The sequence below is a fragment of the Trachypithecus francoisi genome, unplaced genomic scaffold, assembly GCF_009764315.1.
Source record: "Trachypithecus francoisi isolate TF-2019V2 unplaced genomic scaffold, Tfra_2.0 Lachesis_group11, whole genome shotgun sequence".
NCBI lineage: Eukaryota > Metazoa > Chordata > Mammalia > Primates > Cercopithecidae > Trachypithecus > Trachypithecus francoisi.
Genome location: NW_022681456.1, coordinates 20618486 through 20642303, shown reverse-complemented (window position 1 = coordinate 20642303; position 23818 = coordinate 20618486). Strand labels below are relative to the sequence as shown.

At 41.8% G+C, this 23818-nt stretch overlaps 1 protein-coding gene across 4 annotated transcripts in view; it reads left to right on the top strand.

Moving 5' to 3' along the window:
• The window catches only part of PTPN11 (protein tyrosine phosphatase non-receptor type 11), a 102809-nt gene extending 79271 nt beyond the window's left edge, over positions 1 to 23538 (top strand). For 3 of the 4 annotated variants that reach the window (XM_033220522.1, XM_033220525.1, XM_033220523.1), the window contains exons 12-16: positions 1494 to 1561; positions 2076 to 2227; positions 15824 to 15936; positions 18362 to 18463; positions 19482 to 23538. In XM_033220522.1, coding sequence (XP_033076413.1) covers positions 1494 to 1561; positions 2076 to 2227; positions 15824 to 15936; positions 18362 to 18431 — 403 coding nt within the window. In that variant the 3' untranslated portion in view covers positions 18432 to 18463; positions 19482 to 23538. The remainder of the gene's footprint in view (positions 1 to 1493; positions 1562 to 2075; positions 2228 to 15823; positions 15937 to 18361; positions 18464 to 19481) is intronic. The other variant, XM_033220524.1, reaches the window with a different exon arrangement.
• Positions 23539 to 23818: the final 280 nt, after the last annotated feature.

The window sequence follows — 23818 nt, the reverse complement described above, 5'->3', positions numbered from 1 at the left end:
CTCTGCAGTTTCTCCTTATTCTTTGTGATGTTTGCTTTGTAGCTATTGACTGCTTTGTAGGTATTGAGGTGATGGGGATGTAGTGGAAATAGACCTGATTCTTGAAGATCCCTTAAGTCATTTTTGCTTGGTTCCCTTTTTTCTTCTTTTCTTCTACGATTCACCTCCTTGTGGTTCTGTCCTCTCTCTCTCTTTTTTTTTTTTCGTTTTTGAGATGGAGTCTTGCTCTGTTACCTAGGCCGGAGTGCAGTGGCACCATCTTAGCTCACTGCAACATCCGCCTCCTGGGTTCAGGCCATTCTTCTGCCTCAGTCTCCCAAGTAGCTGAGATTACAGGTGTCTGACACCATGCCCGGCTAATTTTTGTATTTTGATAGAGACAAGGTTTTGTCATGTTGGCCAGACTCGAATGCTTGACGTCAAGTGACCCACCTGCCTTGTCCTCCCAAAGTGCTGGGATTGTTAAGTGTGAGCCACCACACCCGGCCCATTCTGTTCTCTTCTACCATAAATATATTTCTGCCCCAACACTATATTTGTTTGCTTCACAAGATTCCAGCCACTTTCTACCAAGGCCTTTGAAGGAAGCTGTGCTGTGACCTTTGTAATGAGTCTGTGGGCTGCTGATTCTCCAGTGTGGGCTTCATGATTATACTGGGGAACATTGGGTCTCCTAAATCTCATTCATTTCTTGGGCAGGTAGATATATGTGAAACTTTTTTATTTGTCCAGTTGTTAAAGAAGCTACCATTTATTGAGCCAGCCTCTGAACACAATGTTTTTTGTTTTGTTTTTAATTTTTTAAATTATTTATTTCTTCTATTTCAGTAACTTTATTATTATTATTTTTTGAGACAGAGTCTCACTCTATCACCCAGGCTGGAGTGCAGTGGTGCGATCTCAGCTCACTGCAACCTCTGCTTTCTAGGTTCAAGCAATTCTCATGTCTCAGCCTCCCGAGTAGCTGGGATTACAGGTGCATGACAACATGCCTGACTAATTTTTGTGTTTTTAGTAGAGATGAGGTATTGCTATGTTGGCCAGGCAGGTCTGGAACTCTTGGCCTTAAGTGATCCTCTTGCTTCGGCTTCCCAAAGTGCTGGGATTATAGGCGAGAGCCACTGTGCCTGGCCGTCTTTCAGTAATTTTGGTGTATTTTTTTGTATACGATTCCTGTTTCATTCTGTCCAACCAGCACTCTGTATGGGTATGTGCTGTTGTCCCCATTTCACAGATGCGGAAACTGAGGGTCAGAGAGGTTAAGGGACTTACCTCAGGCACGTTGTACTGGAGAAGCTGAACTCCAAGAGCAGGTTTGGGCTGACTCCAAAGCCCTATGCTTTTTGCCATCATATTTTCAAACACAAAGAGACAATTTTATAAATAGCTCCCAAGAGTAGACATTGTTTCTGTTAATATTAATGGCTTGGTTTTGAGTCTGAAACCCCCATGAATGATTCTGTTGTCCCTGCTTTTTGTCCTTCTGCCCGCAGTGCTGGAATTGGCCGGACAGGGACATTCATTGTGATTGATATTCTTATTGACATCATCAGAGAGAAAGGTGGGTCATCTGGCGGGCAAGAAGCGACAGTTTCTGTTTTTAGTTTATGGAAGGAAAGTGCTCATGAAAACAGCCTAGGGAAGAGAGGTTGAATAGGAAAAATTTTTCACAAAAATCTGGGCTGAAGACTTCAGTGTGTCTGCTTGAGAACAGAAGTGACACTATTTGAGCTTTTGGCATAAAATGAAGTCTAGGAGCTGCTGAACCCACTGCCATGGCCTTTTGTTGCATACACAGTGGTGGTCTCTATCCAGCCACCTGAACCTTGTTTACAGTATGGGGTGATTTGTTGGAAAGTGAGGGAATCCTGACCTCTGCCACTTTATTATTTATGTAGTCTTCTGGGATCTTTGGTATTGGTCAGAAGTTCAACACTGTAGCCATTGCAACATGCTCAATTAAAACAACAAAGACTAAATCAGCATTGTCTGTGAGTCCACTAAAAGTTGTGTATTAAACAACTTCATCCTGGTTCTGCAGTTTTTCGTTATTCTTCTTGATGTTTCCTTCGTAGGTGTTGACTGCGACATTGACGTTCCCAAAACCATCCAGATGGTGCGGTCTCAGAGGTCAGGGATGGTCCAGACAGAAGCACAGTACCGATTTATCTATATGGCGGTCCAGCATTATATTGAAACACTACAGCGCAGGATTGAAGAAGAGCAGGTACCAGCCTGAGGGCTGGCATGCAGATTTGCATTCTCTTTCTAGGCCTCTTGGATACGCTCTCCTTTTGAGCAGGAGGAGAGGCTCTGATAGACAACTGTTTGATTTGGGAATGGGAAACAAACTCCCAACTAAAAGGGCCTCTGGAAACTGTTAATTATTCTCTACTTCTCAGCTCTGATGTTTCACTGCAGAGGAGCTTAGGGAAGGGCACCATCCTATCAGCCTGGCCTGCCAGATTGAAGAACTGCCATGCAGAAAGGTTCTGATGTTCCCAGGCTCACGTGGCAAGCGTAAAACGCAAAGCCTTGAAGTTTCTAGCCTGTTCCAGCCTTGATCCAGGCCATGTTTATCCTGATTCCATCCTTTAAAACGAATGCCCCACTCTTAATAGCGCACGGCAGTTTGAACCACTAATTTGGTCGAGTTGGAAACAGTGAAATTTCGATTTTAATAAGCTGTGCATAATGAAGAGGAATGTGGAATTGGAGCCTTTCCATCTGAAGCTATTCATAACAGGCACAAAGCTGAGTTAATTAGGAATATGCTGAGATGAAGGAAATGAGGAGAACTGCTCTTTTGGGGGCTGTGCTTCTCTCCCCCACCCCTCAACCCCATTGCCATGCTGCAGATGGGGTAGTGTCTAAACATCAGTGACGATTGCCTGCATTACTTTGCTCATTGCCTTCCAGAGAATTCAGCTTCTCCAAATGCTGAGCTCTTTTCAGAATGGGACCTGCCACCAATATTTGAAAGATTTCTAGCCTAGCAGAATAGCAGCCACATTATCAAAGTTTGGTGGGCCAAAGTAAAGTAACTGCTAATTAGTTTAGTAGGTTTTCAGTCCACGTAGACATACGGGATTGTTTTATTGTACATGGACATCTTCAGAAACTGTATGTATAGAAATGTAAGGTCAAAATTTGAACTTCAGTGCTTTATTTTTTTAATTTTTTATGTATTATTATTATTATTTTTTGAGACGGAGTCTCGCTCTGTTGCCCAGGCTGGAGTGCGGTGGCCGGATCTCAGCTCACTGCAAACTCCGCCTCCCAGGTTCACGCCATTCTCCTGCCTCAGCCTCCTGAGTAGCTGGGACTGCAAGCGCCCACCACTGCACCTGGCTAATTTTTCGTATTTATAGTAGAGATGGGGTTTTACCGTATTAGCCAGGATGGTCTTGATCTCCTGACCTCGTGATCCACCCGCCTCGGCCTCCCAAAGTGCTGGGATTACAGGCGTGAGCTACTGCACCTGGCCAACTTCAGTGCTTTAAATCTGAATTTGTATTAAGTGATACGAAATATTTAGATGGTTCTATAAGTTATTTTATATATGTCTTCCATTATACTTAATTTCGCCCAAGAATAGTTAGGCAAAAAGTTGCCCAAACAGAAGGATTTCCTAGTAAATACAAAGAGAATGTAACATAGTTACTGCAAGTTGGAGCATGTTCAGGAATGTCTTTTTTTTTTTTTTTTTTTTTTAATGAGAGAGGTCTCTCTCTGTTGACCAGGCTGGAGTGCAGTGGTGCAATCATGGCTCACTACAGCCTCAGTCTCCCGGGGTTAAGCGATCCTCCCACCTCAGCCTCCCAAGTAGCTGGTACTACAGGCATGTGCCACCACACCCAGCTAGTTTTTGCATTTTTTGTAGTGTCACGGTTTTGCCATGTTGCCCAGGCTGGTCTCGAACTCCTAGGCTCAACCAGTGCTCCTGCCTCAGCCTCTCTGAGTAGTTAGGACTACAAGTTTGTGGCACCATGCCCGGCTAATTTTTTTGTCTTTATTTTGTAGAGACAAGGTCTCACTGCGTTGCCCAGGCTAATCTCGAATTCCTGGGCTCAAACAACCCTCCCACTTTGGGTTTCCAAAGTGTTGGGATTACAAGTGTGAGCCACTGAGCCCAATGACCTCTGGGTTTTAAAAATGCGTAGGCTTCGATTATTTATTTTTAAAAATGAAATCCTGCATGTATAGTTTTCTGCATTGTGTGATTTGAATTTATCTGGGAACTGGCTGCCTGGCTGATTGTGGTAAAGTAAGAAGTACTTAATTTAGTAGAAAGTTTAAATGACAGACACAACTTTAAACCCAGCTGATTTATAAATGAAGCAAAAGAACAAAAACTCATTCAGGATAATTGGTTATTCTAAAATACAGTCATTTCTAAAATTATGAAGTGTTCATGACCTTTAGGAGTGAAAGAATTTGCTAAAAAAGGATCAGTGAATAAAAGGAATGATAGGCGAAGAACTGTGGGGAAGGAAGAGAAGAAACAGCACAAGGAAGGAAGAATATAAAATCAGATGTGGGAATCCAGGGGAAAGTGCAAACGAAGCAAGATTGAGAAAATTCTCAAGTTTTTATAAACAGTTCTCACGCTCTGCCAGTTCCTTGGACGTAGACTTTTTTGTTAACTTCAAATTACAGTAGTGGAAAAAAAAAACCCCTCAAATTTGCAAAAGTAGTCTGTGGAATTTTCTTTACCCAGCTTTCCTGACTTAACTTTTTAGCATACTTAACTTTATCATTCATTTATTCTCTCTGTTTAAAATTAACAGTGTGAATTGTAAAAGGTAAAATGTTTGTTGGTTACAAACATTTATACCCCTTTGTCTCTAAATATCATTTCATTTTAAAAAATAAATAATCTAAGCCTACACATTCTAAAATGTGTATATTTTCTAAAAATAAGGCCTTTCTCTTACATAACCAATGTCACAATTATTTGGTACAGTGATCAAAATCAGAAAACAAACACTGATATAATACTATCATCTAACCTACAGACTCTTCTCAAATTTTGCCAGTTTGTCTTGCTAGTATCTTTTATGAGTTCAGGGTCACACAGTGCATTTGGTTATAATGTATCTTTTTTCTCTTTTTTGAGACAGGGTCTCACTTTGTTGCCCAGGTTGGAATGCAGTGTTGCGACTATGGCTCATAGCAGCCTTGACCTCCTTGGGCTCAGGGGATCCTCCCACCTCAGCCTCTCGAGTAGCTGGGACCACAGGCATGCACCACCATGCCTGGCTAAGTTTTGTATTTTTCGTAGAGATGGAGCTTCACCCTGTTGCCCCAGTTGACCTTGAACTCCTGGGCTCAAGCGACCCTTCTGCCTTGGCCTCCCAAAGGGGGATTACAGGTGTGAGCCACCACACCTGGCCAGTTATTAGTATGTTTAGTCTCTTTAATCTGGAACAGTTTCTCAGTCATTCTTTATTTTTCATGACCTGGATGTTTTTGAAGAGTTTAGGCCAGCTATTTAGTAGAATGCCTCTCGATTTGGTTTTGTCCAGTGTTTTCTCTTGACTATATTCTAGTCATGCATTTTTGGCAGGACTGTCACAGAAATGTTATTGTAGTCTTCTTGGTACATCACATCAGGTACACACTGTTGATCTGATTCATTACTAGTGGTGTTAACTTTGATCATTTGAATAAGGTGGTGTCTGTCAAATTTGTCCACCATAAAGTTACTCGAGCAAAATGTAGCTAGGACTACAGGCATCGCAAAAAATGTAGCAAAAGGTAGTATTTTTGCTACATTTTTTTAAGCAAAAAAGTATTTTTCCCTTTTAAGTTAATCTCTTGACCATAAAGTTATTATATTTCCCTTTTAAGTTAATATCTTGTTGGTAGATACTGGAGACTGCATAAATTACCTGTTTCTCATAATACTTTTTGCCTACTAATTTTATATTCATTGATTAAATTCTTGCCTAAAAAATTATTACTGTGGTATTTGCCAAGTAGCAATTTTCTGTTTCCACCATTGCCTTTCCCCCAGCTTTTAAAAGTATAAGTGGCAAAGAAAAATTGTATATAAAGTATACACCATGATATTTTGATATATGTATACTTTGTGAAATGATTTTCAAAATTGAGTTAAATAATGCAGCCAACATCTCAGTGACTTTTTTTTTTTTTTTTTTGAGATGGAGTCTTGCTCTGTCACCCAGTTTGGAGTGCAGTGCCACAATCTTGGCTCATTACAACCTCCACCTCCCAGGTTCAAGCGATTCTCCTGCATCAGCCTCCCCAGTAGCTGGGATTACAGGCACCCGCCATCACACCCGGCTAATTTTTGTATTTTTAGTAGAGATGGGGTTTCACCCCGTTGGCCAGGCTGGTCTCGAACTCCTGACCTCAAATGATCTGCCTGCCTCGGCTTTCCAAAGTGCTGGGATTACAGGTGTGAGCCACAGTGCCCAGCCACTCTTAGTAAATTTTAAATGTACTTTTTTTTTTTTTTGAGATGGAGTCTCCCTTTGTCACCCCGGCTGGAGTGCAGTGGCATGATCTTGGCATACTAGAACCTTTGCCTCCTGGGTTCAGGTGCTTCTCCCACCTAAGCCTCCCAAGTAGCTGGGACTGTAGGCACGTGCCACCATGCCTGGCTGATTATTGTATTTTTAGTAGAGACGGGGTTTCACCATGCTAGCCAGGCTGGTCTCGAACTCCTGATCTCAGGTGATCCACCGACCTCAGCTTCCCAAAGTGCTGAGATTACAGGCATGAGCCACCATGCCCAGCGACATTACATTATTATTAACTCTAATCACCATGCTGTACATTAGATCTCCAAAATGTATTCATCTTACGTAACTTCAAGTTTGTACCCTTTGACCAAAGTCTCCTTATTTTCCCCACCCTCAACCCCTAGTTATCACTGCTTTAATCTCAGTTTTTATGAGTTTGACTGGTTTAGATTCCACATACAAATGAGATCAGGCAGTGATGGTTTATTTCACTTAGCATAATGTCATCCATGTTCTTGCAAATGACAGGATTTTCTTCTTTTTAAAAATAATATTCCTGCTGGACACGGTGGCTTGCGCCCGTGATCCCAGCACTTTGGGAGGCTGAGGAGGGCGAATCACTTGAGGTCAGGAGTTCGAGACCAGCCTGGCCAACATGGTGAAACCCCATCTCTACCAAAAGCATAAAAAATTAGCTGGGTGTGGTGGCACATGCCTGTGATCCCAGCTACTTGGGAGGCTGAGGCAGGAGGATCTCTTGAACCCGGGAGGCGGAGGTTGCAGTGAGCGAAGATGGTGCCACTGCACTTTAACTTGGATATTGATGTTGTTCCACTTGTTTATTTTTACTTTTGTTCCCTGTGCTTTTGGTATCAAATCCTAAAAACCATTGCCATGACCACTGTCATGGTGCTTTCCCAATATGCTTTCTTCTAGAACTTTTTAGGTTCATCATTCCCTTTTCCGTTTTTAGTTGCAAGCCTACCATAAGGAAGGGCTTTTCTTTCTCCCTTATTTATTTATTCATGTCTATTAGAATGGGCACCTTACTACTATTTTTGTTGTTATTGCTTGAATTGACTTGAATTTGGCTAGTGGGAACCTTTTCACATTGGGTACTCTGTCCTTTTGATCTGTTTCCATTTTCAAGCACTTCTTTAGACTTTAGAAGATGGTCTAGGCTCATCTTCTCCTTTCCCAGCCATTTTTCAAAGGAACCTGATTCCTTTTCGTGCAGAGTAGTAGTTTGAAACCAAGATCTGGGCACTGGGTCTGCTTGTTTGTACTGGTGCAATGTTCTTTGAATTGCTAATTAGCTGATCAATTACTGCTCTGTTTGAGTTCCCTCTCTGTAAAACCTCACACATGTGTACAGACAGTCCCTGACTTAAGATGGTTTGACTTATGATTTTTGATTTTATGATGGTTTGAGAGCAATACAACCATTCTGTTTTTCACTTTTCATTCAACACTTTATTTTAAAATAGGTATTGTGAGATGATATCGCCAACCTATGGGCTAATGTAAGTTTTCTGAGCACGTTTAAAGTAGGCTAGGTTAAGCTGTGGTGTTTGGTAGGTTAGATACCTTAAATGCATTTTTGACTAGTGATATTTTCAACTTATGATGAGTTTATTGGGATGTATCCCCATAAAGTTGAGGAGCATTATACATATCTCTGTATAGTAGAGTGAGTTCCTTATACCTTTCATCCAGTTTCCCCTGAAGTTAACATTTTACCTAACCATGATACATTTATCAAAACTAAAGCATTAACATCAATACATTTCTATTAACTAAACTCTAGAGTTTAATTGGATTTTGCCAGTTTTCCAGTGAATATCCTTTTTCCATTCCAGGATGCAATTCACGATCACACATTGAGTTTGGTCACACTTGTCTCTGTAGTCTTCTCCAATCCGTGACAGCTTCTTAGGCTTTCCTTGTTTTTCATGACCTTGATGATTTCTTTTTCTTTTTCTTTTTTATTTGAGACGGAGTATCACTCTGTTGCCCAGGCTGGAGTGCAGTGACATGATCTCAGCTCACTGCAAGCTCTGCCTCCTGGGTTCATGCCGTTCTCCTGCCTCAGCCTCCTGAGTAGCTGGGACTATAGGCGCCCGCCACCACGTCTGGCTAATTTTTTGTATTTTTAGTAGAGGTGGGGTTTCACCATGTTAGTCAGGATGGTCTCGATCTCCTGACATTGTGATCCACCCGCCTTGGCCTCCCAAAGTGCTGGGATTACAGGTGTGAGCCACCATGCCTGGCGACCTTGACGATTTTTAAGAGTACTGGTCACATATCTTGTAGGATATCCCTCAACTTGTGTTTAATCTTATGTTTTCTCATGATTAGACTTGAGTAATGGAGTTTTGGGAAGAATACCACAGAGGTATATTGTTAAGTGTTCTCATCACTTGGAGGTAAATGTTATCAACATGGCCTGGTGATCTTGAACTTGTCTGTTGGTTTAGTTCGTATCTGCCAGATTTTTCTCACTGTATAATTACAAATCCTCCTTAACTTACGATGGGGTTACAGCCTGATAAGCCCATCATAAATTGAAAATATCGTAAGTCAAAAATGCATTTAATGCACCTAACCTACTAAACATCACAGCTTAGCCTAGCCTGCCTTAAACGTACTCAGGACACATTAGCCTACAGTTGGGCAAAATCATCTCATGGAAAGCCTATTTTGTAATAAAGTGTTGCATATCTCATGTAATATGTTGAGTACTATACTCAGAATGAAAAACAGAAGGGTTGTATTGCTTTTGCACCATCATAAAGTCAAAAAAAAACCCGTAAGGCAAACCATCATGAAGTGGGGGACTGCCTGTACTCTTTTCCCCTTTCCCTGTTCAATTCTTTGGAAGAAAGTTATTTAGTTCAGACCATACTCAAGAGAAAGGAAATCAAGCTCCATCTCGTGGAGCTTAATTGAAACTGGACTGACTGGTTTCTACATACCTTATTTAGAGTCCCTTTGTAAGAAGATTTGTTCCTTTTCTCCATTTGTTTATTCCATTATTTATATTGATAGAGACGCATGTATATTTATTTTATACTTTGAGTTATAATCTATTTTTCTTGCTCAAATTGTTACAGCTTTGGTCACTGGGAGATTCTTCAGATTGGCTGCTGTGTCTTTTGACATGTCCCCACCCTCTTGTTTCTGAGTACTTCTCTACTTTGGCATTACAAAAGATGTTCCAGGCTCTTCTTACATTGTTCCCTGCCACAGCCCTAGAATCACCCATTTCTATGGAGCCCTGGTTCCTTTTACTTTAGACTCTGGGGTTTAGAAACCAGTCTGGGTGTTGGGTATGCTCATTGCTGCTTCTAGGCCCTCTCAGCAGATAGAGCTAGAAAACATATGGCTGTATATGAATCCATGGATTCACATGTATCTATCATTGTTTTCTGTATCTGGCCATCTGTATATATATTAAGCTAAACATGAGTTCATACTGATGTCTCAGACTCTAATCCATTGCTGCAGGGCTCATTCTTGCCTTCCTCTTGCCTATTTGTGACTTCTTTCTCTAACAGGGAAAAACCCCAGTCTCATTGTCACCAACCTATCTACTCATTTGTTCAACCCTGGAATAGGTGTAAAGTGGTTTCAGAATTACTAACCTATTCCCCGGTGAGAATTGTATTTGCCAACTAGGCACTTCTTCTTTGAAGGAAATACACACCACACGGGGAGCATCTCTATGCTTCAGCATGCAGAGATCTGAACAGTGTTCTCTCTGAGTGAATCATACTGCAGGACAGAAATTACTTTTAAAAATTCCGTAATGGGTCAGGCCTATCATCCTGGCATTTTGGGAGGCTGAGGTGGGCAGATCACCTGAGGTCAGGAGTTCGAGACCAGCCTGGCCAACATGGTGAAATCCATCTCTACAAAATTACAAAAATTCGTCAGGCGTGGTGGCATATGCCTGTAATCCCAGATACTGTGGAGGCTGAGGCATGAGAATCACTTGAACCTGGGAGGCAGAGGTTGCAGTGAGCTGAGATTGTGCCATTGCACTCCAGCCTGGGCGACAGAGCAAGACTCTCTCTCAAAAAAAAAAAAAAAAATCCATGATAGCAGAGCTAGAATAGAAATGGGGTTGCACAGGCTGAATTTCAGTTGTTGCAACATTAAACGAGCAATATTTAAACTGGCCTTGTGTGGCACTTGATATTTGGCTGCTTGTATTTCATTAAACACTTTCTTTTTGTTTGGTGTCTGTCATTCCTTTGAGAAATACTTGAGTGCCTTTTCTGTTGCAGACATTGATTAGATGCTGAGGTTGTAACAATGAAGAAGATAGCCATTGTTGCTGCCTCGTGGAACTGAAGTTTTACCAGATGTAAAATTTGAATTAACATGAGACTGTGCCCCCATGTGCCCTATTGTTTCTTCACACAGCTCCCTTCATTTCCTTGGTTTTTCATACTTGTTCATTCATTCCTGCATTAATTAAAGTAGGTTGTACTGTGTCAGGCACTGGGAATATTTAAGTAGTCGTGTTCCTGAAATGGAAATAAATCCAGCATGGTTGGAGTAGAAGGAGTTGGGGTACAATGTGGAGTGTGATGGGGGGATTAGAAAAGTAAGCTGAGACCAGATTTTTTAGTTTGGAGGGAGAGGTGGGGCTTATAGGCGTATTACAGATTTTAGACTTTATTTGGAGGGAAATGGAAGTCATTGAGGAGTCTGAAGCAAGGGAATGGCATAAAAAGATCCTCATTTTAGGCCGGGTGTGGTGACTCACGCCTGTAATCCCAGTACTTTGGGAGGCTAAAGCGGGTGGATCGCTTGAGACCAAGAGTTTGAGACTAGCCTGGGCAACATGGTGAAACCCTGTCTCTACCAAAATTACAAAAATTAGCTGGGCATGGTGGCTCATGCCTGTGGTCCCAGCTACTTGGGAGGCTGAGGCATGAGAATCACTTGAACCCAGGAGGCAGAGTTTGCAGCAAGCTGAGATTGCGCCACTGCACTCCAGCCTGGGTGACAGAGTGAGACTTCGTCTCAAAAAAAAAAAAAAAAAAAAAGAGAGACCCTCATTTTGAAAGAGGACTCTGGCTTGAGGGTGAAGAATGGGTGGGCTCCAGGCTTGAGCAGCTGCAGGGGCCAGTGGGGAGCTGCTGCAGTGCTGCACGTGAGAACCCATCATGGTTTGGTCAGAGTGGGTGGGACTGACAGTGAGCACAGAGCAAAGTAAAACCAGCAAGATTTCATGATGGGATAGTGGAAGGAATCATGGTGTTTGTAGTCTTCAAATGTGAACCCAGAGTGCACTGGACAAGTAGTCTAGGCTGCTCTGTAACCAAGGCAAGTGTTTTCATTTTACCCTCTCTTCCTGCTGTTGGCCTTTGATTTTTTTGTAATTTAAGGTTTATGAGTGTAATCAGTTACTTCACATGGAAAGATACTTAATACCAGATGATTTTGGAGTCTTGTGATCGATCCCTTCTCTCAATCTTGGTTGTGTGTCAATTGGCAAGGCCATAGGATTTATTATGAACATTGCAGAAGGCTTGGTTACTGTGCTGTGACATTGAATTTGGGTGGAGATAGATGAATTTCAGATGATTTTCTAGGCCTCAGAAACACATTACCCTCTACTCCGCAAACACAAATCAAAACAAAACAATCCCTATTCCCTGAGAATTTCTCTTGATCTATCACACAGCCTGGGCTGTCACAGTACTGAGACGAGCCCATCTGATTTGTGAGTCAGTTTTATTTCTTGGTCTTCTACAGAAGCTAAAAAGTTCCAACCTTTTTTTTTTCTTTTTTTTTTTTGAGACAGAGTCTTGCTCTGTTGCCCAGGCTGGAGTGCAGTGGCGTAATCTCAGCTTACAAGCTCTGTCTTCCAGGTTCAAGGGATTCTTCTGCCTCAGCCTCCAAGTAGCTGGGACTACAGGCACATGCCACCATGCGCCCGGCTAATTTTGTGTATTTTCAGTACAGATGGGGTTTCACCGTATTAGCCTGGATGGTCTCGATCTCCTGACCTCATGATCCGCCCACCTCGGCCTCCCAAAGTGCTGGGATTACAGGCATGAGCCACCATGCCTGGCCCAAGTTCCAACATTTTAATGCTTTTCCTTGGATTCCTTTGAGTCATTGAAGTAATTCCTGTTTCATTTATACGAATTATTCCACACTAGAAAATTCTGTTGTAATCACTTTATGTATTAATAGAAATACTGATTTCTATTTTCAAGGAAGTATTGAGTAGGGAGGGGGAAATAGGGATTAACTGTTAAATGGATATAGAGTTTCAGTAATATAAGACAAAAAACTTCAGAGATCTTCTATACAGCAGTGGGTATATAGTTAACAATACTGCACATCTAACAGTTTGTTAAGAGGGTAGATCTCATGTCATATGTTTTTAAAAATTACTTTTTAAAAAAATTGAGTAAAAAAGCAGTTTTACTCTTCAGTTCCTACTTATTATAGATTTAAAATTTTTATTTTAAAAAGTGAGTTGAGATTTTTAAACCTCAGGATACGTTTTATTTTTTTAAAAAAATATTTTAGTATTATTTTTTGAGATGGAGTCTCACTCTGTCACCCAGGCTGGAGTGCAGTGGTATCTTGGCTCACTGCAATCTCCATCTCCCAGGTTCCAGTGATTCCGGTGCTTCAGCCCCTAGAGGCGTGTGCCACCCCCCCGGCTAAGTTTTGTATTTTTAGTAGAGATGGGGTGTCACCATGTTGGCCAGGCTTGCCTTGAACTCCTGACCTCAAGTGATCACCTGCCTTGGCCTCTCAAAGTGCTGGGATTACACGTATGAGCCACAGTGCCTGGCAGGTAAGTTTTAAAATAATGATCTCTGCTGGCTGGGCATGGTGGCTCATGCCTATAAACCCAGCACTTTGGGAGGCTGAGGCAGAAATATCACTCGAGGCCAAGAGTTTGAGACCAGTCTGGGCAACATAATGAGACCCCCTCTCCACAAAAAGTAAAAAAAAGATTTGGCTGAGTGTGGCATGTTCCTGTAGTACCAGCTATTGGGAGGCTGAGGTGGGAGGATTGCTTGAGCCCAGGAGTTTGAGGCTGCAGTGAGCTATGATTGGACCACTGTGCTCTAGCCTGGGTGACAGAGTGAGACCCTGTCTCTTAAAAAAAAAAAAAAAAAAAAAGGGCCATGTGTGGTGGCTCATGCCTGTAACCCCAGCACTTTGGGAGGCCGAGGCAGGCAGATCACTTGAGGCCAGGAATTTGAGACCAGCCTGGCCAACATGATGAAACTCCATCTCTCCAAAAAATACAAAAATAAGCCAGGTGTTGTGGTGCACACCTGTAATCCCAGCTACTTGAGAGGCTGAGGCAGAGAATTGCTTGAACCCGAGAGGCAGAGGCTACGGTGAGCCCAGATCACACCACCGCACTCCAGCCTGGGTGACAGAGCGAGACCATCTCAAAAACAACAACAACAAAAAAACCAAGCAAAAGTTCTTGCCAATTCATCCATTTAATATTTAATTTTGAATTATATTTTATCTTTCTAAGGATTGTTTCTTATATAAGCAAAGATTTTTCAGTGCTAAACATTTACGACTGCTATTCAGAAATGGTTATTTGCAAGTCTTTGTTTTAAGAAAATGGCTGTTCAAAAAATCAAAATAGTATATAAACCAAACAAAACATTTTTGCTTTGGATGTCTGTTTTGCAACTTCTTCCCTGCACTATAAGTTCTTACTGACTGCTTTATCAGTTAATAAATTGGTTTGGCTACTTTAACAGAGGCAAATAGTATTAGGCAAAAAATTATTTTTTATTTTTATTTTTTGAGACAATCTCACTCCGTCACCCAGGCTGCAGTGCAGTGGCCTGATCTTGGCTCACTGCAACCTCCGCCTCCCAGGTTCAAGTGATTCTCATGCCTCAGCCTCCTGAGTAGCTGGAATTATAGGTGTGTGCCACCACACCCAGCTAATTTTTGTATTTTTAGTAGAGACAGGGTTTTGCCATGTTGACCAGGCTGGTCTCGAACTCTTGACCTCAAGTGATCCTTCTGCTTTGGCCTCCCAAAGTGCTGGGATTACAGGCATAAGCCACTGTGCCCAGCCCTATTTTTTATTTTTTAGAGATGGGTCTCGCTCTGTTGCCCAGGCTGGAGTGCAATGGTGCGATGATAGCTTACTGCAGCTTTCAATTCCTAGGCTCAAGCAGTGCTCCTGCCTCAGCCTCTTGAGTAGCTGGGACTACAGGCCTGTGCCACCAGGCCTGGCTTGTATGCTTGTACATTAGTATTTGATACGGCTACCCTAAGGGCAATCCTATAGTGAAGTCAACATTAGATAATGATGCTCATCTGATGGATTAGATTTCCAGAGTTGGCTGTTTCCAGGTGCCTATAGGAGTAGAAAAGGGTGATAAACCATCTAACTAGATGTCCTACCAAATATAGTTCACTCCACATCTGAGATGAGACTGCATGACTGCCGGTTTTCTTTGCCTTTTTCCCCCCAGGGTATCATCAGAACCAAAAATGAAGTTTTAAAGGTGGGTCGGGTGTGGTGGCTCATGCCTGTAATCCTAGCACTTTGGGAGGCTGAGGCAGGTGGATCATCTGAGCTCAGGAGTTCAAGACCAGCCTGTCTAACATGGTAAAGCCCTATCTCTACTAAAATATAAAAAGTTAGCCGGGCATGGTGGTGGGCAACTGTAATCCCAGCTACTCAGGAGGCTGAGGCATGAAAATGGCTTGAACCCTAGAGGCAGAGGTTGCGGTGAGCGGAGGTCATGCCACTGCACTCTAGCCTGAACAACAGAGCAAGACTCTGTCTCCAAACAAACAAAAAAGGTGCCAGAGTCTTTTCCAGGGGCAAGGGGAGATACAATGAAGTGTGTTATTGTTTCTGATAAGAGTGCTACCATCTTTCGTTCTTGTGTGCCATTTCTAGTTGGGGTGATTTTATTTTTGGAGTTCCTTTCCCAGCTGTTTACCTGAAAAACCATGAAATGTGTTTCACATGAACTATGAAATGATTAGATGCTAATGTGGCAAAGAAAGTGTGAATTCTCTCTTAGAAACAGGGACATTTGGTTCGGTACAGTAAATTGTTAATGTGTGACTCTGTGCTTTCAAAGTCTGTGGTTCAAAAGTACTTTTCACTCCTACTGTATATTTACCTTGAGAAGGTGAATCCCCTAACAGTTTAGTCAATGTATCAGTATTCTCAACCTGTCTATCAATTTTTTTTCTTTCTCTCTCTTTTTTCTTTTTTTGGGCAAAATACCTTTTTTGCTTTTTTATCCCCTTAAAATATCCATTGTCCCTCACATGTGCACTCTTCCAAATTTCAGAAAAGCAAGAGGAAAGGGCACGAATATACAAATATTAAGTATTCTCTAGCGGACCAGACGAGTGGAGATCAGAGCCCCCTCCCGCCTTGTACTCCAACGCCACCCTGTGCAGAGTAAGTAGTGCTGAAGGAAATTCTTTTTACCTGGTCATGGCGGTTTAAAAAGGTTTAAAAAACAAAAACAACAAAAAAACACAAGTTTGTAGCACATGCCTTTCACTGGTGCACGTTCCTGTTGCCCCACTGTTAGTGTGTCTCTGACTGGTGATATCTATGGATTGTGTTAATGCTATCTCAACCATGTCTTAATTTTCCTAAGCTGGCCAGGTACGGTGGTTTACGCCTGTAATCCCAGCGCTTTGGGAGGCCGAGGTGGGTGGATCACTTTGAAGCCAGGAGTTTGAGACCAGCCTGGCCAACATGGTGAAAGCCTGTCTCTACTGAAATTACAAAAATTAGGTGGGCATGGTGGCACATGTCTGTAATCCCAGCTACTCGGGAGACCGAGGCAGGAGAATCGCTTGAACCCAGGAAACGGATGTTGCAGTTGCAGTGAGCCGAGATCATGCTGCACTCCAGCTTGGGCTATAGAGTGAACCTCTGTCTAAAAAAAAAAAAAAAATTCCTAAACTGAAGGCTAATTGCTATGCTAGCTAGGATTCTATGGGATTTTAAGTATATCAAGTGGGTTCACCAAGAAGAATCTACTTTTTCTTTTGGTGGGCTGGGGATTGTTACAAAGGAAGGTCATATGTCTTAACGATGTGTTAAGGCTCTTTGCAAAATAAAAGTAAATAAATTGGCCACTAATGTGTCAGCCCAGCCATGATCCGCTCATTTGCCACTAGTCAACAGAAATCTACTTTGGATGTTTAAACCAGGGGTCAGCAAACTACAGCTCACAAGGCCAGATCTGGGCCATGGCCTGTTACAGTATAGTCTGTGAATGGTTTTAAAGGGTTGTAAAATGAAACAACACAAAACAGAGACCCAATAACAAAACAAAGCCCGAAGAATAATATATGACAGAGACCACGTATGGCACATAGAGCCTAAAACACTGACTCTCAGGTCCTTCGCAGAAAAGCCTTCCTGACTCCTTGTTTAAAACACAGTAGGAAAGCATTTGCTAAATTGATTATATGAATAGCAGTTGTAAGTTATTATTTTTCTATATACTCAAAAGTCACTTGTTAGTATAACATTTACCTTTTATTTTTCCCTAAGAATCTTCTCTCTGTTTGCTTCCGATGTGGATTTTTAAGCCCCTGCAGATTTTAATATTCTATATAAATGTTTTAGGTGGCATATATGAGGTTTGTATTAACATTTGCTTTCTATTTAACATTGAAATGAAATTATACAGCAGAGGTATTTTCTCCTTCAAGTTGCCAGTTTTTTCTGCCTTTTTTCTTTTCTTTCCCAGTGGACTGCCTGGGAAAATTGATATTTTAAATTGCTCTCTGCAATAATTTTCAATGGAACTGGAATGCCAGGGTTCTGAGTCCTTGCCAGAAAACTTTTCCCTCCTGTTGGCATGACTGAATCAGCTGTCATGATTCCCTCAGTACCAGTGGCATGCCTGTGACAGACAGCCTGTCTGCCTTTCGTTCCCGTCATCCCCCTTGTAGGGTTCAGATCCAGGATACACTGGCCCCTCTCAGCCTGGCACCCACAGCTGCTGGGTTCCTCACTCACCTGGACTGCTCTGATGTCACCTCCCTGCTCAGCAGAAAGGAGTCTAGGATCTTGATGCTTTGGTCCTCCGTCCTAGCCCCTAAACCACCCATTGCCCTTCACATAACCTGAGCTGGGGCTAAATAGATCTCTCATCACTGTCTGCCTGCTCCTGTATTTTCCCTTCTTGGAGCTTTTGCCTGTTCAGATCCCTCTACTGGAAATTAATAGGATTTCGTTCTATGTGTGTGTTTCCAACCTTTCTTCACAGTGTGATTCAAACGCCTCATCCTACAGCCCTCCTTAAAACAACCTGCTTTCTGCCAGACACCAGGGAACATCAGGACTCGAGGCTTTTATTATACTTCTGTTGTTTTTTTGAGGTGGAGTCTCACTCTGTCGCCCAGGCTGGAGTGCAGTGGCACGATCTTGGCTCACTGCAACCTCCACCTCCCAAGTTCAAGAGATTCTTCTGCCTCAGCCTCCCAAGCAGCTGGGACTACAGGTGTGCACCACGACACCTGGATAATTTTTGTATTTTTAGTAGAGACGGGGTTTCACCATATTGGCCAGGCTGGTTTCGAACTCCTGACCTCTTGATCCACCTGCCTTGGCCTCCCAAAGTTCTGGGACTATAGGTGTGAGCCACCGCGCCCCACCTTATTTCACTTCTGCCTCTGTAATTATATTGCTGTATGGCTATGTCTTCTCTCCCTGGGAGTATCAGGTCCTAGGCACAGGAACTGTGTCTGTACCGTATCTGGTGCCCAAAGAATGTAGTATGTGTTTTGTAAATATCATGTAAGCTTAAACAGCATGGTCTACATTTTTGTAAATGTCTTTCTTTTTCTTTTCTCTCCAGAATGAGAGAAGACAGTGCTAGAGTCTATGAAAACGTGGGCCTGATGCAACAGCAGAAAAGTTTCAGATGAGAAAACCTGCCAAAACTTCAGCACAGAAATAGGTATTTAAATGCAAGCGCTCTATTGGTTAATTGTTTATATAATTGGCAGTATTTTTAAGCAGGCAAGCAATTTGGGAATGTTTTAGCAAAGTGTACCATAATTGAGTTTTACAAACCAGGCTCCTTTTTCCTCTCCCTGTACTTCTTTTTCCAAGATAGTTTTAGTTTAGAGTTCATTAAACATTAAAATCAAATACAGAATTAATTCTGCATGAGGCAAGGCTAGCACTTATTCCAGGGAAATGGCTGATACTGGTGGTAGAGTGCAGGTATCACTGTTCCTGCAATTTTTATTAGAGTTGGTTAACCCAGGCTATGCTGGGGGATGATCTGTAGGGATCTGGGAATCACTGGGACTCGGCACTGGGTGGTTGGAAGTCAGGAAGCCTGAGTTCTCATTTCAGTCAGCCTCTGACCAGCTGTGTGGCATGGGGTGCTAGACCACCTGGCCTCCGACTAGGTCACCTACATCCCTTCCAGCTCTGCTGCTGGAAATTCATCTCTGCCATACATCGCCTCCCTGTCAATTACCTTTTTTAAGTGTGAGCCAAATATGTGATGCATGTTTTAATGATAAATTAGAAACTTATCTGGGCATGGTGGCTAACGCCTGTAATCCCAGCATTTGGGGAGGCTGAGGTGGGTGGATCACCTGAGGTCAGGAGTTTGAGACCAGCCTGACCAACTAAAATAGTAGAGACCAGCCCATCTCTACAGTCATGGTGGCACATGCCTGTAATCCCAGCTACTCGGGAGGCTGAAGCAGGAGAGGCGGAGGTTGTAGTGAGCCAAGATCGCGCCATTGCACTCCAACCTGGGCCACAAGAGTGAAACTCCATCTCAAAAAAAAAAAAAAAAAAAAAAAAGGTAGAAACTCAGTGTCAGTATTTCATGTCGAAATTCCACTTCAATGGGTAGTGTAGTTAAAAGCTTTAAGTCTACCTTAAAATCACCTAATGCTTTGTTAAGCTTTTAGATATATGTTCTTTAAAAACTCTATAACTTATTTCTTCCCCAGATGTGGACTTTCACCCTCTCCCTAAAAATATCAAGAACAGATGCAAGAAAGTTTATGTGAAGACAGAATTTGGATTTGGAAGGCTTGCATTGTGGTTGACTACCTTTTGATAAGCAAAATTTGAAACCATTTGAAGACCACTGTATTTTAACTCCACAATACCTGCTTCCCAATTACTCATTTCCTCAGATAAGAAGAAATCATCTCTACAATGTAGACAACATTATATTTGATAGAATTTGTTTTAAATTGAGGAAGCAGTTAAATTGTGTGCTGTATTTTGCAGATTATGGGATTCAAATTCTAGTAATAGGCTTTTTTTTTCCCTTTTTATAACCTTAAGCAGTTTAATTTTTATTTTTCCTCATTGTGGGGGATGATAAGAAGAAATGATTTGGGAAAATTAAGTAACAACATCCTAGAAAAGGAGAACAATTGCATTTACCGTCATGTATCCAGTAGTGGATAATTCATTTTGATGGCTTCTGTTTTTGGCTAAATGAGAATTAAGCCAGTGCCTGAGACGGTCAGAAGCTGACTGGTCTACCTTTGTATTGGCATTAAAGCGCCATAGAAAAAGAATCATGGATATTTATGAATTAAGATAAGAGATGTGGCTTTTTTTTTTTTTTTTTCAGCCGTTGACCAATTATAGTTTGGCTGTTGACTGAGAAGGCTGTGGTGGAAAAACGTTTGCCATATTTTCTTTGCATTTGAGTAATTGTCTTGTACTTAGAAAAAAGGCATCTATGAATGACCAGTGTTTTTGGTTGTCAAATGTTGCTGACAAAGTTACCCAAAACTTTAGTGGCTTAAAAAGCCCCACCCCCAACTGTTGTTCAATCTGAGCTGGGCTCAGCTGGGCTGTTCTTCTGCCAGCCTGCAGGTGGCCACTCATGTGGTCAGCAGGTCAGCAGAGAGACTGGGATGGCTGGGCTTCTCTCTCTGCCTGCCTGCAGTCCTGAGTCTTTCCTTCTCCGTGTAGTCTCTTTCAGTGGCCTGGCTGGCAGGGTAGCTAGACCTCTCACATGCAGCTCAGAGCTCCCAAGAGCTCAAAAGCAGAAGTGACCAGGCCTTCTGAAGGCTTAAGTCCAGAATTGTCGCAGCGTCCCTTCTACTTCCCTCTGTTGATGATGATGATGATGATGATTTTTTTCTAATCAGAAGAGAGCTGGGGTATGCCCTCTACTTACTAAACAAGTCACAAGCCCAGCTCAGATTCAAGAAAAGGGTGTGAAGTAGAGGTGCAGTTAATTGGGGGGCCACTAGTCTAATAGAGGGTCACAAATGGAAAACCAAGGATATTAGCAAAAGTAGAAGTTGCTAGTGACCTTGGGAAGCCGAAGCTGCTTATAGTAACTGGGAGAAGCTGAAAGTGAGACTGAGAAATGAAGAGAGGGCCTTCAGGAAGCTTCCTGAATGATTTCTGCCAGCCCTGAACCTATTTTTGGAACCAGCACTTGGGAAAACTGATCTTGTGAGGATGGATGTGTTTAGAGACACAGGGCTTTTGAAAGCTGCACCACCCCACTGGGCATCCCCAGACTTGGGAAATGTGACTCTTTCTTAATGCCACTGGTTTTTAGTCAGGCCACACTAAGAAGGAACAGCCCTAACAGGCCTCCAGCCAGGCTGAACGAGCTCATTTTTGTTTTAGCCAACCAGTAAGATTTGCTAATGTTCTACCTTAAGTGCCTTCTCCAAAGACATCCCTCTTTGCCTCATATGTTGAATCATCATTCAGTGTGGATATTTCAATGAAAATATCATTGGTTGACTTTTGTGACGGTAATAATGCTATGGCATCTTTGCCATGAAGTTATGGTCTCCTTGGATTCTTCTGACTTTGGCTCCTAAAAGGAAGGCCTAGATCCAGCCCTGGTAGTAGTTCCTTTCTGAGGTCTCTCAGTCTTTTGAGACTCTGAGGTAGTTTGGCTGCCATTCTCACTGACAAAATATATATCAGCCCCCACCCCCGCCCCCCAATATTCACTGAATTTTGAATTGCTTCAGAACACAGGTGTGGCCTGAAGGGATTCCCTTATTAGGGAAAGGTGACTGCTGTTTTCTAGTCAAACTTGTACAGAAAAAGATTCCAGTTCAGTATTTGCAGCAAGACGCTTGAATCCTGTTCTTTTTGTTGCATTTTTGCATTGACTCATTCTCCATTTTGCTTTGGTTTTGTCTTGACTCAACTTTGGGGGTAAAGTCTTTCACCAGCACACAAGAGTTTGATTGTACAATGTATCTTCCACATTAACATCTCTGCCTGTTGCTTAAGACCAGTTGCTTTTATACTCAGAATGGAAATACCTGATCTTGGCTAGCTTGCTTTGTTATAAGAGATTGATTTCATTTAGATTTCCCTCCACGAAGTCAGCAGACTGTCATGTTCTTATGTGAACTTAGGCCAAGACCAGGGTGATCATAGTCCCTAGGTTGCTAAGGCTTATGATGTGTTTGGTAAAAGGTGATTGCAGGTTCTCAGACGAGTTTACTTTACATGAGATGGAATGAGGTCGAGAGGCTGGGATGATGGAGAAAGCTCGAGGTACAGGTTTAAAAAAAAGTTGTGGAAATGAAAGTTCCAAAGAGGTGGTTTCTGAGGAAGTCAGAGAGCCCAGGGCCAGAGCAGTCAGTAATGGGTGAATGAGGTTATTTGGAAAGTCGGTGTGACAGACACATGGATACCATCTACTTCTAGGTTGCTGGTAGGTATTAAATATGCACAATATTCCATAGCTCACTGAGGATTTTAAAATCATAAGCATAGGATTTTATATTTTGGGGTGAAAGAGTTATCTGGCACATGGTATTGGGGTTTAAAAAAAAAAGCCAAATTTCACAGTCTTTTTTTTAAAAAAAAAAAAACCTAAAAGGCGCTTCATGTGTAGTGTGTGGCCCTTCTGAAACTTACGGTCATCTCTCCCACTGAAACCAAGGTCTTTTCAAATGTAGCTAAATGGGGAGGAGAAGACGTGGGTAGGACTTTCTTGGTGTGTGTGCATTCTTTAAAGAGCCCAGTTGCTTCGGGGAAACAGCCAGGAAAATGGTCAAGATTATTTTTAGAGGTTATTTTATTGGGGATTTTAAGAACTAATAACATCTTGAGTTATTTTTAATTGAGGGGACTGTGGAAAGGTTTGCAATTGTGAAGTGTTTTGTCGTAGCTTAGTGTCCGTAAGGGAAACTTAGACTGTAGACATAACTACAAAGCCAGTGCAGTTTTCGTTCTCTGTGTGTTGTTGGAGGAATCAAGTTTTACATATAGCAAGCACATGGCCTCCCTGATGTCAGGATGCCTTTGTTAGGATCTGTATTTGCCCTTAATTTTGTTGAAATCTTTCTTCCTTCTTCCTCTTGAAAAGTTCCAAAATATAGTTTATTGTATCTTTCGTCACTAAAAATTTGTTCCTTTTTCACTATGGGCAGTTCACACAAGGCAAAAACTATTGAACAGTTGGTTTTAGTGTGTTGTATAACTTTGCTGTATATCAAACTAATTTTGACAAGTTTTCATCCTAAGCCTCAAATCATGTAATTAATAATTTGCCTGTTTATTTATGACCTAATTGTGATTCTTTTATTAATAAAAGCTAATGGGAAAAGGATCCCTGATTAAGCTGATGACTAGACCTACAATTAATTTTCCTGCAGTATATGAAGTATTGTACCAGAGTATTAAAAGATATGTAATATTTTATTGATAAATCTATCCTTTAAAAGGAATACATTTTAGGATGTCATCATTTTGATGTGAATCATGTAAATGTTGATAATATGCTGTTTATTATACATTTAGTGTTTCAAGAGATTCACTTAATTGCCTTTTTGCCCACGTATATTATGTAGTCTATTTGCAACTGTTTTTTAAAAAATGACATTAAAAGAATAGTTTATGTAGAGAAACATTAGTGGATGTTAATTGTCTCCCCACCTATATTTATGGGTGTTAGCGCAACTGCTTTGCTAGTTGCAAAGCTGTATTATCAGAGTAAAAGTGTATTTGTAAACTGTATGGGAACTAAAAATTAGGAATAAAACCATTTTCTTATATGATTGCATTTGTTGTTTGCTTCATCAGAAATGTCTGGGAAAAAAATGGGATTATTGGTCACTCCACCTCTCATACTGGCAAAATGCTGACGTTTAGCAGCTCTTATCTAGAGTGACTTGGAATACAGAATAAAGGCATGAGTTCCTCAAGAATTCATTGAGAGTTTCCTGTAGAAATAGTGTTGGGAGACAGGCAGTTCTTTTTTTTTTTTTTTGAGACAGCGTCTTGCTCTGCCGCCCAGGCTGGAGTGCTGTGGCCGGATCTCAGCTCACTGCAAGCT